Here is an 18,340-nt window from a genome sequence, read left to right on the forward strand (position 1 = left end):
GGGTGGGGGTGGGGGTGCTGCAGTGCTGACCCCGGGCCCACCGTGTGGAGCAAGTGGTATCCAGGAAAGCGAAGTCCATCTTCAGCTGACTCACGGGCCGTTCTAGGGGACCTGGCCCCAGCTCCAGGCTGCAGCTGGGCGCTCTGCCAGCCTCGGTTCCCTTAGCTCAAGATGGGCTAGCAGTGACCCCGGGCCCGCCTGCCACACACGGCCGTCGGCCCCAGGAGCTGGCTGCTCAGGGCAGTGTAGGCTCCGTCTGAACCCAGCTGCAGCCTGCTGGGCTGTGGGTGCTGTCTTGGGATGGGGGAGGGCCAGGTCCCTGCCTCCCTGGAGGCTGTGGCTACTTACTCAGAATCAGAGCCTTCAGCCTGGGCGCTCCCCACGCACACGGTCATGGCCACCCCATTGAGGTGCTCACGCCCTGGCTCCCTCCGCGGGGTCTTGATGGTGACGGCGCAGTCAGGGGCGCGGCTGCTGTCGGCAGAGCCCGGGGAGGACGTGCGTGAGGACTCGGGGCTCTGCTCGCAGTCGGCCAGCTTCTCCCGCAGCCGGCACTTGAGGGGCTGCTCGGGCAGTGGCGGGGGGTAGGTGACTTTGTTTTTTAAGATGCCTGAGAGGAGAGAGAGAGAGGCGCAGCAGTCTCAGCGGGGTGGCCCTCGCGCAGCTGAGCCAGCCAGGTCCCCCACAGGACCCATGCCCTGGGTCCCCAGGTACCTTTCCTCTGTTCTGGGGGCTGACTGCTAGGCAGGGAGGGCTTGGCTGGACCCCTGCTGTCCGGCTCCTCCTGGTGCAGCTCCACGCTGACCTTGGTCTCCACCCTCAGTGGGGGCTCATCGCGCAGCTCCTCACTGTCGCTCCCGGCCGGGCTGTCGTCAGGCCAGCCGGCTGGGATGTGGTTGGCCACGGCATCCGCTGGGACACAGAGCAACTCAACCAGCAGCCCTGCTGGCTGTGCTCAGAGCCAAGGCCCCCCAGCACTGCCCCTCTGGGAGGTCCGAGGGGCCCTGCGCAACCGCCCTTGGCAAGCCTGGAGTTTGCACCTAAAGGTGGCACACTCAGGCCCAGCGAGGGACGGTTCTGAGCAGGCTCGGCTGTGAGCCTCCCGCTGCACCCTGATGGCAGAAGCCATACCCTGCTGCTTCCTGTCTTGGCTCAGCAGGTGGTGTGGGGGCCTCCCTGGGCCAGGGCCCCCAAATGCCTACCTTTGGGGGTGCTGTGGACGGGGCCCCGGGCTGGATCCCACTTCCCCTCGGCCTCCACGCCCTCGTCCTCACTGTCCGACGAGCGTGAGGATGCGTAGGAGCTGCTGTGCTCGTCCAAGGACAGCTCGCTGTCAGAGTCCGAGTCAGGGCCTGCAGGGGCAGGGGCCATGGCTGCTCACCTGGGCCCCCGGCCGTGGGGCAGAGGGATGCACCAGGTGGCTCCGCCCTCCGGGGGAGGCCGTACCGTGGGGTTTCTTGGTGCTCCTGTGGATGAAGGGTGGGTCTGCCTCCCCGTGGCCGCCCCGGGCGGGCCTGGAAGACACACTGAGCTTCTGAACCGCTGTGTCTCTACAAAGGACAGAGGGCAGGTGCCGATGCCGCCACCATCCCTGAGCACCGTCCTGCATGAGCTGGGCCGGCCTGTGGGGCTCTGGAATTCCTGCGACCCCTTCCCCTGTGTCCTGATCAAGGGCGACCGCAGGCATGCATGGAGCCCGGGTACATCAGGCTGGGGCCCGGGGCTGACCTGACGGTGCTGTCCAGCGAGGCAGTGGACTCGCCCAGGGCCGTGCGGAGCATGTCGGGGCCCTCGCTGTACGTGTTGTTGCAGTTGAGGGAGCGCTGGGGGGAAAAGCAGGGCTGGTTAGTGCCGGCAGAGGCGGCCACATGAACCCTCCCAGGATGGCTGCCTCACACCAAGCCTGGGCCCTGCCCCTGCCCGGCACACACAGGAGCCTCCTGACAGCCCTGCGGTGGCTGGAGGTTTCTTTCTCGTGTAAGCTGGCCACAGCTTCTGGCTTGGGGGTCCTCGCCCGCCCTGGTCCCTGTCTTCTAAACCTTGAGAAGTGGGCTGAGGTTAGGCTGAGACCCCATCCTGCCAGTGCTGCTCGCTCTCCCAGGGCCACAGTGGAAGACACGGAGCACAAGCAGTGTGGACAGCTGCAGCACCCTCGGGGTGGGGGGCACAAAGGCCATGGAACTGTGACCCTGGGTCCTCGTACTCCTACCGTCAGCAGGGTGGCCCTGGTGGTGGCCGAGTCGTCCAGGTGCAGCTTCTTCCCGGCAAGCACCGCCCGCAGGTGCTTGCGAACCTCCCTGTTGAACACGCAGTGGAACAGGAGGACAAAGAGGCCCTGGGGGGGAGGGCAGCGGTCAGCAGCAGACGTGGCCTGTGGGGTCCTGATGCTGCCCCACCAGGACCCATTTCACACCACCACGTGGGCTGCGTGGATGGAGCCAGCCCGGCCCATGTGGCCTGGGAGACAGGTGCCCCCTGGGGCCACACCAGGCCTCCCCAGGGCCTCTGCTTTCTTGGGCAGGACAGCCATTGTGCCTGGGGTCCCCGACCTGAGGCCACCGCCCCTTCCTGGGGACAGCCCCTGCCCTGCCCTCCTAAGGACCACCACGCGGGGGACTGGGGACCCCAGCCACTTTCCTGGGGTGGGCCTGGGAGCTGAAGCCGCCCCGCCAGGCCCCTTGGCCGAGCATACCTGCAGGCAGCTGAAACCAGCAAAGAGGTAGTGGAAGAGGAGCACGTCGCTGTTCACGGCCAGCAGCCCCAGCAGCCAGGTGGCGCTGACGAGCAGCAGCAGCAGGAAGGCGGTCCTCAGCAGGGCGCTGCGGGCACGGGGCTTGACTCCAGGGCCGCCCTCCCACACACAGCCCTCCCTCACCCCAAACCACGGTCTAAGCGCCTGCGTCAGTAGGGAAGTCAGCAGAGAACAAGTAAAAACAGGAGGCGTGATCGCCACGGGCCACTGCCCCCAGCACTTGGACAGGAGTGACGGCCACCACAAGCCCCTGCCCACAGGTCCTGCTGTGGTGCCTGGTGCACCAGGCCACACCAGCCCTGGGGACGCCAGAGGCAAGGCTGAGGCCTGTGCTGCCCCTGCTGTGTGATCTGGGAGGTGACTTCTGGGCTCTGCACAGGGAGTGACAAGGACCCCTCCTGGGGCTGGACAGGGTGGGGCGGCCACAAGACCTGCACCGCCCTGGCATCGACCCTTCCTCCGGGTTCCATCACCCGCCTGTTCCAGACTCTTCCTGCCTGCCTGGCCCTGTCTCTGCCGAAACACCTGACAGGCACCCCGTCCTCGTCTCCCGGCCCCCATTCTCTCCTTCCCCAGGGATCTCTTCCACTTGGAATACACATCTCACCCCCACTGGGTGTTTCCAGGCACCTCAGGGTTGGTTGAGGACCCTCCCCCATGCTGGGCCAGGGCCTGGGGCTGCCGGCCTCACTCACTCCACAGCTCATTCACCACCGGGTCCTGCAGGTTCCACACCGGCCCCTCCCCTGGGCCAGGCGTCCCTGGGGCTGAGCCGGCAATGGGCTGAACAGAACCCTACCTGGCACGCACACGGGATACTTGGGGGTCCCAGGGCCTGTTGACCGTGGCTGGACAAGGTCAGCTTAGCCTTAGGTGCACCCCCCTGGTTGAATTCATCCCCAACTTACACAACCCCTCTCCTTTCATAGTAATGGTGCTTTCTTTGGCAGGAAACCTTGGCAGACAGGACAAAAATGACTGTGTTGATCTGAGAACAAAAGGAAAGAGTGCTCTCGCGTGCTGGCAGGTGCTCTGAAGCCACCCTGCACCCTGGGAGCCAAGGCTGTCCCATGCCAGGCTGCAGCCACCCTCCCAGCCTACATGTGTGGGGACCTTCCTGGGGGATGGACACCCAGCAGTCTCCCAGTGGGCACAAAACATAACCTGGGATCCAGGGACCCAAGGACGAGGCCCCGGGGCAGCCCGGAGGCTTCAGCAACTGTTACCATGGGATGGGCTCTTCCCACCCTGCCCTGCCTGCTCAGGCACTGTGACCCCAGCCAGCCAGAATTCCCTGGGGGCACCCGGCACTCACAGCTATGACCATTCCGACGGGCCCAGCAAAGCTCCAGATCAGAGTGTCATGGAGGGACAGCCAGCAGAAGTCGGGGTTCCCATAGCCCTGGGGGTCCAGGCCCACTGCCAGTCCTGAGCACAGTGCAGGGCAGAGAGGAGTAAGGGCCAAATGCCTGCCAGTGTGTGGGTCACAGGACAGATGACCCCCTCCAAGGCCCACGGCCATGGACTGGGGACCTGGCGTCACTTTCCGAGGAGGGAAGTGCAAGGGGCTGAGAGCAGCATCCAGGACCCAGCAGAGACCCTGGGAGCCAAGTGCAGGGCCCTCCTGTGGGCCTGGGAGGCAGGAGCTCTGCGGGGATCTGCCCCACCCCTGCCAGCCGTGCTGAGGGAGGCAGAGCGAGGAACAGCGGGGTGGTGCTTGGGAAGGGCCTCGCCAGCTGGACCGGCCAGAGGCCAGGAGGCCGTGCCCCACCCAGGGTGCAAGGGAGGAAGCAGCGGCAGTGGGTGAGGGATGGCAGGCCCGGGGGCTGTGGGAGTGTGCCACTCATGTCCTGTGTGCGCACACACATGGCACCCAAGACCCTCCGGCGTGGCCCCGCTGTGCCACAGTGCTGTGCAGTGTTACTCAGCCTTCATTTCAATCCTGTCCCTGGCCAAGCTGGACCAGGACAGCCTGCCCTACAGCACCGCCCCAGGCCTTCAGGGGCCTCCTGCACTGGGGGTGACAGGTGCGTGGTCTCGCAGCTCCCAGCTGCAGCCCACATTGTCCCGTGTCCCCCTGCATGCCCCTCAAGGGAAGTTACTTCCCCACTGTGGAAAACCTCTGGGACCTCCACTGCCCCCTGGTTGATAAGGCCTCACGTGGTGTGGTCCCAGCAGCCACACTCCCCACTGGGCTGTCCCCACACGCTGGACCCCCGGCACACCTTGCTCTCCCAGCTTCCTCCAAGCAGCAGCCCCTCCCCCAGCCCTGCAGCCCCTTCAGGGCGGGGTCTCAGGACCGAGGCCTGGTCTCAAAGAGGCACTCGCTGGATAGCTCAGTGAAGGCCCCGCCTGAACTCGTGGGGTCCCTGGGGCCCAGGAGACAGCACAGCAGAGGACCTCTGTGGGGCCTGGGAGCCGTCCCGGGATCGCTCGCAGTACACGCGTGTGTCACACACCTGTCTCGGATGCAAGCTGGCCAGGTGGAGGCCTGGATTTAGAGTCCAGACCCACAAGAGGCCGGGGTGCTTCAAGGGAGCAGCAGGCCGGAAGCCAAGAGGCCTGAGCGTTCTCTTAGGGTGAACACCCACGTCGGGCAGAGGCATCAGGACTGCTCTCACACGACCACCCCGACCCCTCCTTCCGCCCCTGTGGCCCACCTGGTCACTCACTCGTTCACCTGTGCAACCACCCATCCAGTGAGCAGAGACAGCTTCAGTGTGGGGGCTGCGCCCAGCTCCTGGGGGGCTCACCCTGCCAGGGGACACACCTCCTGGGGAGGCACTGGGCAGTGGCACGCGTACATGCAGACCAGTGCGAGGGTCAAAGCCTCAGCCACCAGGCAGTCCAGGCTCAGCGCTGGGCATGGGAGCGGTGGTGGGTGAGAGATGCGGATCTCCTGCTGGTCGCCTGGTGTGGTGCCACTGCCCTCACCTGTGATGATGGCCGGGACGCCCCAGCCAATGACGTAGTAGAACCTCATGGGCCCGGTGTCGATGTTTCGCAGCTCGGTCAGCATACGGTGGACGTGCAGGCTCTCGACCAGCGTCCAGGCGAAGGTGGTCATGCAGGTGTAGTGCAGGAGGATGGCGACCACCGTGCACAGGAACTGTGGGGGAGGGGAGAGGGCACTCAGCACCCCCGTGCACGGGAACTGTGAGGGAGGGGAGAGGGCGCTCAGCACCCCCACCCCCATGCACGGGAACTGTGGGGGAGGGGAGAGGGCGCTCAGCACCCCCACCCCCATGCACGGGAACTGTGAGGGAGGGGAGAGGGCGCTCAGCACCCCCACCCCCATGCACGGGAACTGTGGGGGAGGGGAGAGGGCGCTCAGCACCCCCACCCCTGTGCACAGGAACTGTGGGGGAGGGGAGAGGGCGCTCAGCACCCCCGTGCACGGGAACTGTGAGGGGAGGGGGCTGCCACATCACAGTGCTCTGCAGACGGACAGGCAGAGTGGGGTGTGTGTGTATGTGTGTGTATGCAGACCTGAGGGTGTGTGTGGAGGTGTATGTATATGTGTGTGCACCGGTGAGGGTGAGGGTGAGGGTGTGTGTGTGTGCTCGGCTATGAGGCAGGGTCTGTCTGCAGAGGAAATCCAGCTCCTTGTTTTCCCCCTGGCCTCGCCAGTCACGCAGTTCGGCCCCTCTCCGCAGTCGCCGCCACACGTGAGCACAGCTCACGGACCAGGGCAGGTTGAGCGTGTTTTTTAAGAGCAGCTGAAGTCTGTTTGTATGTGATGGCTCCTGGTCTGGAAAACACCGTGGAGGTGGGGGCTGCTCGGGCTGAGGGGGCCTGGCCTGTGTCCCCCACTGCGGACCCTGCAGGGCGGAAGGAGCTTTAGGGATGAGAACATGTCCCTTGTCTCCTGCAGAGTTCAGAGCAGGCTGAGGGCACGCGTCCCAGGGGTCTGCCCTGTACTGGGCGGGGCTGTGTCTGGCCAACGCCCACAGGGCAGCTGTGGGACAGCACAGGGCCCCAGGCAGTGAGGCGGGGGGGGGGTGGGGGGGGGCCCTGGCTGCCTGGACCCAGCAGGTGGTATGAGCGGGGTGGGGGGGGTGAGGGGGGTGGGGGGCATCCAGCTGCAGGGAGGGGCTCAGGCCCCTGCTTCCGGCTCACACTGGAGGGGGCTCTGCCATGAGTCACACGGCCGCCCAGCGCCTCCAGCCGCAATGGCAGAGCCGTGCCTGGGCCCGAGAGACCCCGGCTCATTGGACAGACGCTCAGACTTGCCTGTGAGCCAGGCTGCTGTTCCACCAGGTGTCGTGGCTGAGAAGCCACGGAGTGCGTGCAGGGGACCCACGTGGCCCACTGCTGCTAGGTCTGCCCGTGGCCCTGACCGGCTGGCAGCAGAATGCCAGCCTGGCCTCGGCTCCTTTCTCCGGGGCCACATCCAGGCCCAGCCATGTGTCCACCCCCACGAGGCTCAAACTCTGGGCTCCACCCAGCCGGCGGCCGAACCCTTGCCCCCCTCAGTAGCACCCTGGTCTGCCCATCCCCCCCAGAGACGTTAAAGCCGCCCCCAGCTGCTTCCTCCAAGCCTCACCAGTCCTGACTCCTGCCCTGCCCCCACTCACCTACCAGACCTGTGAGCTCACCTTCCTGGCAGCTTCCCCACCTTTCCGCCCATCATCCGCCTGTCCACAGGCTCCCTACAGCGCCACCTGCCTGTGAGAGGAAGCTGGTGCACCTCAGCGAGGCCCCCAGGCTCAGGGGCCCCTCCCGTGGTCCCCACCCCTCACACACACACTCTGGGTGATGCCACTGGCCCTTACCTGGTCAGGCATGGCTCCCACCTGCCAGGGGGACTATAGCTCAGTGACGATCACGCAGCGCCCCCGCGCGAGGAATGAAATGACAGTGCCCCATGCAAGATGTTCTCGGACAGTGATGGGGTCAGCGCACACCCATGTGTGGCGGTCAGCTGGCCTCACATCTGCCTGGGGCCATCAGGGTCGCGAGGGCTGGGCAGGTGAGCACACAGAGGACCAGCCAGTCGCTCTGGAGCTGGCTCGGACCATGGGGCGGGGTTACCGCCTGCACGGCGCAGCTCCTCGGGGCTCGCGTCCCAGCTCAGCCACCTCCCTCCCACCTGGCCATGACAAAGTCCACGAGAAGCCAGGAGCCCAGCGCCCCACGGTAGTCGATTCCGAAGCCTGGCTGCCCCTCAAAGTCGCCCGTGTACAAGTGGCGGCTGCTCCATCCCCCATCCAGGCCTGGGAGGTGCGAGCCTGCACCCAACAGCACACGCGGGCGCTCTGACTACGGCCTGCAGCCCGCGGCGTCTGCCTTGCGAGACCGAGGGCGTAAGGGGAGGCCCCGGCCCTTCGCGTGTGGCTCCCACAGGGCTGTGCGGGACGCCCTGCTGCATCCACCAAGCTGAAAGGCAGGGCAGCCCCTTCCCTAGCCCCCGCAGGAGGTGAGCGAGGACCGGGGGCGGGGCCTTACCGGGTTCCCTGTCTGGTTGATGCCAGCCACGAAGACCAGCTGCGAGAGGCACAGTGCCGTGATGAGGTTCCTGTGGATGCTGTGCAGGTTGGAGTGCAGCGCGCGGGCCAGGGCCAGGAGGACGAAGGCCACCAGCAGCACGGTCAGCGACAGAGCCACAGCAGCATAGGTCATGATCTTCAGGGGCAAGACCTCCCCGTGCTGCGGTGAGGCAGGGGGCGGAGAGGGTAAGGCCACGGCCCTGCCCGCAGGCACTGCCGAGAACAATGTGAGGAGGTCTCCCAAGACCGGCAGGCGCCCACGTGCCAACGCCATGCGCTCAGGCAGCAAAGAAGCAAGGCGGTGGCTTCAGGTCTGGAGGTGGACGGCAGTGCCGGCGGCACGGCCTATGCCCCTCAACGGCTCTTCTCGTGGGACACGTATTCCGCAAGTTAAAATAAAAAATAAGGAGCCAGCGCTATGACACTGCGGGTTAAAGCCCCAGTTTGCAGTGCAGGCATCACACATGGGTGCCAGTTCTAGCCCTGGCTGTTCCACTTCCGATCCAGCTCCCTGCTAATGGCCTGGGAAAGCAGTGGAAGACAGCCCAAGTGTTTGGGCACCTGTACCCACATGGGAGACCTGGAAGAAGCTCCCGGTTTCGGGGCAGCTCCTGGCTTTGGAAAGGCACAGCTCTGGCTGTTGCAGCCATTTAGGGAGTGGCGCTATCTGTTGCTCTTTCAAATAAAACTTAAAAAAAAAAAAAAAAAAAAACAAACCTGAGTTGGGAGAGACTCCGGAACAGACACTCCTGGCTCAGGCAGAAGGCACGTGTGCCCCCGGCCTGGTTACTGCCTGGCTAGTGCCTCACTCCTTACAAAGGGGCCAGGGGACCTGTGGGAGCAGCCCACGTGTGGCAGGGAGCCTGCTGAGGGTGCTACGTGCGGGGCTGCAAGCTTTCCTCTGCTCAGTCAGCAGGAGGCTGCCGAGATGCCCCTCCACTCCCGCTGGGGTGAAACCACCGTGCCAGCGCCTCAGGGCGTGGGCCAGTCTGCCCTGCCAGTGCCACATGCCCCCGGCTGCCGTCCACCCTGCCATACAGTGCCTCCTGGGATTGCCAGAGCCGCTCAGTCTCTACGGCAGCGCGTGGTCATTGGTTCCTCTTCATTTTTAAATGTCCCAGTCCCTCACACGCTTCTTTGGGCCACTGAACGTGGCTTTCACTGCGACTGCCTTGGCCATCTCCACACATACGTGCAGCGGCAATGGGGGCGCTGGCGTGTGCTTCCTGCACTGCAGGCAGACACATGCCTGCCCGGGAGTGCAGCCCGGAGTCCTGGCATTCTGGGAACAACCAGCTCTGGCTCTCCAGCGACCGTGGAAGGAGCTGCTCGTGGCACAGAGTCGTGCACGGTGAGGATGCAGTCGGGGCAGCGTGGCTGGGTGCTCGTGGCTCTGGGCCCAGACCTGCCCCTTCTGTGGCTGCCCCAAGCACCCCTGGAGGCCCCGTCCTCCTGGGAGACGCCAGAGCCCGCAGCAGCCCACACTCCCCCATGGGCGCGGGGATCCCACTGCACTCCCCGGCTGCATGCTCACCCCTTCTGCCTCAGAAGCCCCAGCTCCCTGGTGACCGGATCACCCCAGCTCCCGCCTCCCCGTGAACAAAGGCTGGGCCCCAGACTAGCCGCTTGAATGTGCCACGTGCCGAGGGAGCGGGGTGGGCAGGTGGCAGCCTCACCCGTGCCACAGACCCAGGCCGACACGGGCTCCCCAACATCCTGAGCACCACAAAGTCCCCGGGAGGAGCCGTGGGCTGGGCTCCTGGGCCACACAGAGCCCGGCGCAGAGGCCGCGACGAGGCCTGCCCAGGCCAGCAGCTCTGGCTCCCGGGCCCAGCACCCCTGAAGCGCCGCGCAGTCTTCCTGCCTGGGTCATGGGAGGCCGGGCAGGGTCTCCCAGCGTGCTCAGTCCCCTCTGCCCCACCTCTCGGCAGCTCACGGCAGCTGACTCTCCTCCTGGCTGCTGAGGATGCTGGAGGCCCCGGGTGCTGACCCAGCCTCGCTGTCCCCGGGGCACAGAGGGGCCACGCCCACTGCACCTGCAGCGCCTTCCTCCTCTCAACCCAAGGTGGGCGTGGGAACAGCGGTGGGACTGTGCCGGGGACAGGCTCTCCTTTCGGAGCTTGAGTGTGAGCCTGGGCCTCTGAAACCCTTTAAGGGGTTTGGGCGTGGAAGTCCCCACATGTTCCCGGGATGAGGTGCGAATCATTCGATTAAACGTTGTTCAGAGGGGCCGGTGCTGTGCATGCCGGGTTAACCTGCAGTGCCGGCATCTCTTAGGGGCGCCGGTTCCAGTCCCGGCTGCTCCACTTCCAATCCAGCTCCCTGCTAACGCAGCTGGAAAGGCAATGGAAGATGGCACAGTGCTTAGTTAGGCCCCTGCACCCACATGGGAGACCAGAAGATGCTCCTGACTCCTGGTTTCAGCCTGGCTCAGCCCCGGCCATTGCGGCCATCTGGGGAGCAGACCAGCAGATGGAAGACCTCTCACTGGAACTTTGACTTTCAAATAAATAAATAAATAAATATATCTTTTTTAAAACGGTTCAGAGTGCTTAGAGGGAAAGAGAGTTTGTGGAGGAGGTGGGGTTGGGAGCGAGGCTGAGTTTCCTGCGGAATCAGGCTCAGAGGGTGGGGGCAGCGTGGGCAGCGCCTACCTCGCGCCTGGAGACGTCCATGAGCACCGCGAAGCTGGCCATGTGGCTGCACTGGCACACGACGTGGCTCCGGTTCCTGGACAGCAGCTCACAGCCCTTGGCCGACCACCCTCCGGTCCCCCCGATGCTGCCGGGCAAAGGGAGAAGGGGTGGGTGATGCGTCCTCCACTGTGAGGCCCCCCGGGCAGCCTGGCTCACCTTCTAGACTGACGCCCCTGGACCCCATCAGCAGGATGAGCGAATGGAGACAGCGGGGGCAGGCGTGTGGTGCGGGGTTAAGACGCTGCCTGGGACGCCACATCGCACAACTGACAGCTGGGTTCGAGCCCCGGCTCCCCGCTCTGTTCCAGCTCCTCACTAATGCCCTGGGAAGGCAGCCGGTGGTGGCTCAAGAACCTGGGTCCCTGCCACCCACGTGGGAGACCTCAATGGAGTTCCCGGCTCCTGCTCCGGCCTGGCCGAGCCCTGACCCTCGGAGGCATCTGGGCAGCGAACCAGTGGATGGGCGCCGTCTCTACCTTTCCAGTAAAACCGGGAACACGCTGACAGAGGTCACCCCACTCGCTGCACAGAGGGCGACAGCCGGCTCAGCCGCACGGCTCCACCCCGGCGACACCCTGCCTTCCCGTGGCTGGGCAGGGCCTCTGACGACACTGCCCGAAGGCCCGTTCTCCCGCACCCAGCAGCGAACACAAAGGGGGCACCTCGGACACAAAGGGGAGCACTTCGCCCTTGCCCCGCCGCACCTGCTGCCCGAGAGCCCTGCGGCGCGGCGGCCACGCCCTGCTTTGTGCAGAACTCGTCTCTGTTCACCTGAGGCTTTCATCTCCCGATTGCACAACCTTTTATGGGAACTTCCTGGGCGCCGGAGCCCGGTCATTAAGCCGGGGAGCCCCAAATAACAAGGTGTCAGGAGCAACCTGCCCTCCCCTGCGCTGGGAAAATCTCACCGCCTTTGAGAGCCTCAGTTTACTCTTCTGTAAAATGGGATGTGAAGGCTAACACGCTGACCAAGACCTTTCAGATCTGGGAGCACGAGGAGCCACACAAGGCGCGGGCCGGGTCACTGCCGCGAGAGCTAACTGAGGTTCCAACCCGGGAGCCGGCACTGCCGGGCACGCCGACGCCAGGGGGCTCCCTGCGGGGTGGAAGGGCTCCTCCAGCCGGCGCCACCGGCTTGAGCTGAGAGCGCCGCGCCCGCGGCCCCGCCCCGCGCAGCGGCTGCCCGCTGAACGCCAGGCTCAGCATCTGGGGCCGCTCCCGGCTGCACCGCACTCAGTCCTGGCTGCTCGTGGGGGCCGCGGGCCGCGGGGGGAGGGCGCCCCCACCCCTGGGCACCACGCTGGCGTCTCAGATTCCTGTCTGTGCGCCAGGCCTGCTGACCGGGAAGTGTCCACACCCCAGCTCCCCTCAGGTTTCTTCTGAACACAGACAGCAAGGTGGACACAAATCAGGAGAGGGGGCAGCGACAGGCGACGCCGACAGGCCTGGGCCTCCCTCTCCCCGCAGACCAGAGCACAGCTGTGTCCACAGGCTCACGCGTGCACGTGACACTGGGCCCCAGGGCCTGCAGGCTCACGTGTGCACACGGCACCAGGTCCGCAGTCTGCAGGCTCACGTGTGCATGGCTGAAAATCACATTTCCAAACTACACACACTTCTCACTTCAGGCTGATGCCCCAAAAACCACTGCCGGGGAACTCCTGGCCCGGCTTCGAAACAGCCCCATGGACCCTGCTGGGCGGGGCACCCTCGAGGGGAGCCAGCCCCCCACTGGCTTATGGTGAGTCTCAGGGTCAAGGCTGGGGTCAGGGACCCCTCCACACGCATCTGGGTGCCCCACCACCGGTGGCGAGGCTCTCAGCTGTCCAAGTCCCACCTGCCCTGTCCGTCTAGAATGAGATCCACGTGGCGCCACCACATCATGGGAGCTGGACTTCCTGCGGGACCTCTGGGTGTGTGCGGGCACGCATGTGCACATCTGTGTACACGTGTGCGAGGGCGGGGGCTCCACCAGCCCAGCAGCACAGCAGAAGGACAGGCCTCCTGGGCCACAAGACTGAGCCCGACGGTCCCCGGGCGCCCTGAGGCTGAGCTACGGGGACGGGGGCGTCCGCCGGCCCAGCGAGGCCGCGGCTGGAAGCGCCGGGCTCTCTGGCAGGGCGCTGCACTTACGCGAGGGAGTGGTTCCAGAACACGCACACGGGCTTGGTGCGCTCCTCCGTCTCCAGCAGTGGGAAGTCCAGCCGGATGGGCCTCTCCAGCAGGCTGGGCAGTGGGGGGCCCTCGCTGTACACCACGGCGCTCACCACAGGGGTGTTGATGACCGGCCGGTTGGGCAGCCTGTGCCGGGGAAGCCAGGTGCGGTCAGGACATGGACTGGCGACATAGGACAGGCGTGTGGCCCAGTGCGGTTGAGGAATGCCCAGGAGCATAGAGCTGTGGCCCTGTGCTCAGGGAGGTGATGGCACAGCCAGGGGCGGGCCAGGCCGGGGTCCCAGCAAGGTCTTGGGTCAGGGCTTCGCCACACCCGTCTCAGGGACCCGGCACTCGGCCTTACCGGAGGCTGCGGCGGTCAGGGTCGTAGTGGTCGGGCAGCAGCTGGCCCAGAGTCCGGTAGATGACCACCAGGGTGACGGCGGTCCGGCGGGGGTCATCGGGGTGCCTCCTCTGCCTGCTCAGAGGGGCTCCGTTCTCAGCCCCGGGCCCCGGGCGTGCCGTCTGTGGGGTGGCCCTGCGGCTGGCCGGTCCCCCCACAGCGCCTTCTGTAAGGTGAGCACAGAGCCTGAGGCCACAAGGCCAGGTTGGGGCAGGGGACGGGGCAGGGGATGGGGTAGGGGTACCCGGGCACCCGCCAGGGGGCGCTCACCTCCAGCGAGTTCTCCTCAGGGAGGCAGCAGAGCGCTTCCCCCAGCACCTGACACAGCAGCCGTACAAGGCGACCTCTCCACTCTGGGTCAGGTACCCAAAGGACTGCGAGGGTGCCGGTGACCCGTGCCCCTGCACCCACTAACCACGGCGCTTCAGCAGGTGCACGGGCACAAACGCATGCCACATAGAGCTGAGGGGGGCTGGGACTCAGGGCCGTCCAGAAAGCCATACACAGGTGCCCAGGGAGACGGCCTCGGTGGGGCCCCATGGGCAGACCAGGCCCCTGCCTGATGGACGGCGCCGTGGGGTCAGGGGCACGAGTGCAACAGAGTCATCGAGGCAGAGCCCTCTGCTAGTAGACACCAAGGAACACACACCCCACACACATGCGTCACATGCTTACATACATGTACTCCACATACACACATCACACACGAGTCACACACACATACTCCATACACATGTCACACACACATATACATATACACCCATCACACATGAATCACACACATCACACATACACACATACACACATGAATCAAACATACATATCACATACACACATCACATGAACCACATATACGCATACTCTACACACATCACACACATCATACATGAATCACACACATTACTCCACACACACACCACACACATATACACACATCACACAAGAATCATACACATCACACATGGATCACACATCACACATACATATCCACATATACGTGTACCACACATGAATCACAATCACACACACATATACACATCACATGCATCACATACACCATACTCCACACAAACACATCACACATGAATCACACACATTACTCCAAACACCACACACATATACATACATCACAAATGAATCATGCACATCACATACATACCCACACATCACACATGTATCACACATGAATCATACATATACACATCACATACATATCACATGAATCACATACACACATACTCTACACACATATACATACATCACACATATATACACACATCACAATGCATCACATAATACATATACACACCACACACATCACATATCACACATACACACATCACACATACACGCATCACACATACACATCATACATGAATCACACACATCACATACCTATATACACGCATATACCCATACACACACGACATCCACACTACCCACGAATCACACCCACACGCATACACAACCCATACCACACTCACGCACACCCCGCCCCCCACAAGCACTGGCGAGGACAGCTGTGAGGAAGCCGCCACACAACAGTGGGGAGAAGGCGGGGTTTGGGAGCTGGCTCAGGACCACGCCCGCCCTATGTCCGGGACCCTCGCACACGTTTCCCGTGAGAAGCCGGGGGCGATGCTCACGGACCAACACCACCCAGCTGAAATCGCCCGTGAGTCCCTGGGACTCAAGAACGCTCGGGGCTGTGTGAGCTGCAAAAACCCTGAATTCAAAGCAGCGGACTGAGGCGCGGGACTCCTGGCGCAGGACCAGGGCTGCGCACACGGCATCAGCTCCCCTGCGGAGCAGCCTACACGGGACATGTCTAGGAGCTCATGGGAAACACAGTCCACAGAAACCACACACAAGGGGCCAGAGCCGTGGCCGAGCAGGCAAAGCCGCAGCCTGAGATCCCGGCATCCCATCCAGGCACCGGTTCGAGTCCCGGCTGCTCCACTCCCCATCCAGCTCCCTGCCGATGGCCTGGGAAGCAGCAGAAGACGGCCCCAGTGCTCGGGCCCCTGCACCCTCAGAGGAAGCTCCTGGCTCCAGCCTGGCCAGCCCTGGACGCTGCCGCCGGCTGGGGAGTGCACCAGCAGATGGAAGATCTCTAACTCTTTCAAATAAACACGCAATGAATTAACTAATTATTTTATCTTTAAAAAAGTGTTTTGAACCAAAATACATCTATCTTTTAACCCCACTCTCCCACAAACTTTCAGAAGTACCCTTGCACACGAGTGGCTTCTCACGTGGGTCAGGTGACAGGCTCACGGGGGGTTTCAAGCTCTCATCACGACATGACACGTCACGTGATGTCACGGCATCATGACACGTCTCATCACGACACGGCACATTACATCACATCACAGCACGTCACAGTTTGTCTGTCACATCTCCTAACAGGTCATGTCACAACATGACATCTCACGGCACGGCATGCAAGGTGTGGTATGTCTCGTCACAACACGTCCCGTCACGTCACACCACAACACGAACCACCTTGCCGGAGGCCGCCCTTCACTGCCAATCAGGCCCGACAGAGCGGCCGCCCGGGAGCAGCGGCGCTGGGGAAGAGGCCACCGAACGCCACGTGCTCGCCCTGACCGCCTCCCCCCACCACGCGGGGGTCCCGGCAGCTTTACCTGTGTGCTCAGGGGGGCTGAAGAAGTCGGCGGGGAAGGACACCGAGGAGTCCAGCTCCCAGGGGAGCTCCTCGCGGTCGTCCCCGCACCGCGGCACCCTGGCGCCCGTGAAGTTGAACTTGTCGAAGACGTCCACTGCAAGAACTGGGAGGGCCCGATGGTCACACGCCCCGCCCTCGCTGTGCCAGGTCGGCTGCCGCCTTCCCCAGGCCCCCTGCGGAGGTGCAGGCGCGCCCCCTGCCCATCCCCCCCGCCCCAGATCGCCTGCCCTGGGTCTCTGAGGGACTGGGGGCGGGGTCGCTGTCAAGTGATGTGTCACGCCCTGCCGTGCACCCAGCTGGGCTGGGAGGCTCGCTATGGTGGTGACTGTGGCAGTGACGACACTTAGAACCTGCAGCCTGAGGCAGGACCCCTGAGACTGGTCACGCGGGGTCACGCGGGGTCACGGGGGCTCGTTGCTGTGTGGGAGGCTCTTGGACATATCAGTGGGCACCAACCACCACGTATGGGGGACCCCAATGACAGAGCTGCATGACACCCCATTTGCTGCAGGGGGCTGCCCTGTCACCCCGCATGCAACACTCCCGCTAGGACACAGGTGCCCTCAATCTCCCGCAGGAGCCAGTGCTGGGCAGTTGGGTGGAATCCAGGGGTGAGGGCCCCGCCCCAACTCTGCACCAGGTGACTCTGCAGGGACCACCTGGGGCTGCTCCCTGGGAGGAACCACCCCCAGGGCTGCGGAGCGCCCCCCCCCCCAGCATGTGATGGCCAACCCCAGGGCCAGCTCCCCTTGGCCTGAGGGAACCTGACTTACTGACCCCTGCCCCAGGGCAGTATGGCCTGGTGCTCGGGGCGATTTAGAAGGAGAGGCACTGGCCTGTGGGGTGCCCAGCTGTGCCTGCCCCCGTCAGGGTCTCACGCCTGCAGGGGTGGCAGGCTGCCAGGCCCACCGAGCGGCAGTGGCCCCCGGCCCTGGCCTCGCCTGTGCCAGGAGTGGCGTCTCCCTGCACGTCCGCCCAGAGGCCCAGCAACATTCCCCCCATTCCCCAGACCAGGACGCAGAGGCCAGCGAGCAGCCCCGCCCCGCCCCCACGCTTACTCATGTTGGCGGTGACCAGCACGAAGGGCCTCAGGTAGGTCCTGCGCACGTTCTGGGCCACGGTGCTGAAGTAGGCCTCGAAGCGCTGCAGCAGCTGCGCCACGCCGCCTTCGCCACGCTGGATCTGCTCCCACGCGGGCCTGGTGGCCGGCGCCAGGAGGGCGCTGCCCGTCTGCACCACATCCTGGTAGACAGATGCACGGGGCTCAGCCCTCAGCCCACGGGGGCGGCAGGAGGGTGTGGGGGACAGACCACACGCACGGGGCTCAGCCCGCAGCCCACGGGGGCGGCAGGAGGGCGTGGGGGACAGACCACATGCACGGGGCTCAGCCAGCAGCCCATGGGGGCGGGAGGAGGGCGTGGGGGACAGACGCACGGGGCTCAGCCCGCAGCCCACAGGGGTGGCAGGAGGGCGTGGGGGACAGACCACACGGGGCTCAGCCCGCAGCCCACGGGGGCAGGAGGAGGGCGTGGGGGATGCCACCCTGCAGGCCGGGATGCGGCCGTGAGTGCGCCTCCCTGGGGTTCCACTGTGCGCACCCTGGACACCGAGGGGCGCAGAAACAGGGACCCCTGGTCACACCAGGAAAACCAGGTGCCGGAGTGGCCACACCCTCAGCAGGGCAGGGGCCGCAGTGAGGCCGGTGTGGGGAGCACCCCACCCCACACCTCTGGGGGCTCAGAGAGCAGGTGTGCGTGGAGGGCGGTGAGGGGCAGGGCCTGGGGGCCACAACCCCAGACGGAAACCAAGAAGAGGACTCCAGTGGCCCAAACCCTCAGACCAGGATGCCAACCAGTGTGAGAGGACAGCGCCCAGCAGGCGGTCCCCAGGGCGCCTGCATGGAGGAGGAGGAGGAGGAGGTGGGCGAGCTCATGACGCCCCAAGGGCGGTTTACAAACAGAGCGAGGGGCTTCTCCAGCCCTCACCCCCGTCCAGTGCACGACACAACCCAGGCAGGTCCCTGCCTCAGCTGCCGGGGCAGACCCCTGCCCTCCGGGTCAGAGCGCAGCCGGGCGCAGCCCGAGGGCTCCACCGCCACCCGGAGGCCGTGCGGCGCGTCCCCCTGCCGAGTGCGGCCGACTCTCGGAGCGAGGTCCC

At 64.8% G+C, this 18,340-nt stretch overlaps 1 protein-coding gene across 3 annotated transcripts in view; it reads right to left on the reverse strand.

The window, feature by feature from the left end:
* Positions 1 to 18,340, reverse strand: part of CELSR1 (cadherin EGF LAG seven-pass G-type receptor 1) — a 114,059-nt gene that overhangs the window by 1,649 nt on the left and 94,070 nt on the right. For all 3 annotated transcript variants that reach the window (XM_051828133.2, XM_051828136.2, XM_051828135.2), the window contains exons 19-34: positions 17,242 to 17,425; positions 16,143 to 16,286; positions 13,456 to 13,660; positions 13,071 to 13,238; positions 10,896 to 11,022; positions 8,201 to 8,401; positions 5,687 to 5,861; positions 4,068 to 4,180; positions 3,661 to 3,740; positions 2,693 to 2,819; positions 2,210 to 2,335; positions 1,729 to 1,823; positions 1,447 to 1,550; positions 1,203 to 1,352; positions 715 to 912; positions 349 to 610 (exon numbers count right to left, since the gene is read on the reverse strand). In XM_051828133.2, coding sequence (XP_051684093.2) covers positions 349 to 610; positions 715 to 912; positions 1,203 to 1,352; positions 1,447 to 1,550; positions 1,729 to 1,823; positions 2,210 to 2,335; positions 2,693 to 2,819; positions 3,661 to 3,740; positions 4,068 to 4,180; positions 5,687 to 5,861; positions 8,201 to 8,401; positions 10,896 to 11,022; positions 13,071 to 13,238; positions 13,456 to 13,660; positions 16,143 to 16,286; positions 17,242 to 17,425 — 2,459 coding nt within the window. The remainder of the gene's footprint in view (positions 1 to 348; positions 611 to 714; positions 913 to 1,202; positions 1,353 to 1,446; positions 1,551 to 1,728; positions 1,824 to 2,209; positions 2,336 to 2,692; positions 2,820 to 3,660; positions 3,741 to 4,067; positions 4,181 to 5,686; positions 5,862 to 8,200; positions 8,402 to 10,895; positions 11,023 to 13,070; positions 13,239 to 13,455; positions 13,661 to 16,142; positions 16,287 to 17,241; positions 17,426 to 18,340) is intronic.

The sequence above is a fragment of the Oryctolagus cuniculus genome, chromosome 11, assembly GCF_964237555.1.
Source record: "Oryctolagus cuniculus chromosome 11, mOryCun1.1, whole genome shotgun sequence".
Classification (NCBI taxonomy): Eukaryota; Metazoa; Chordata; class Mammalia; order Lagomorpha; family Leporidae; genus Oryctolagus; species Oryctolagus cuniculus.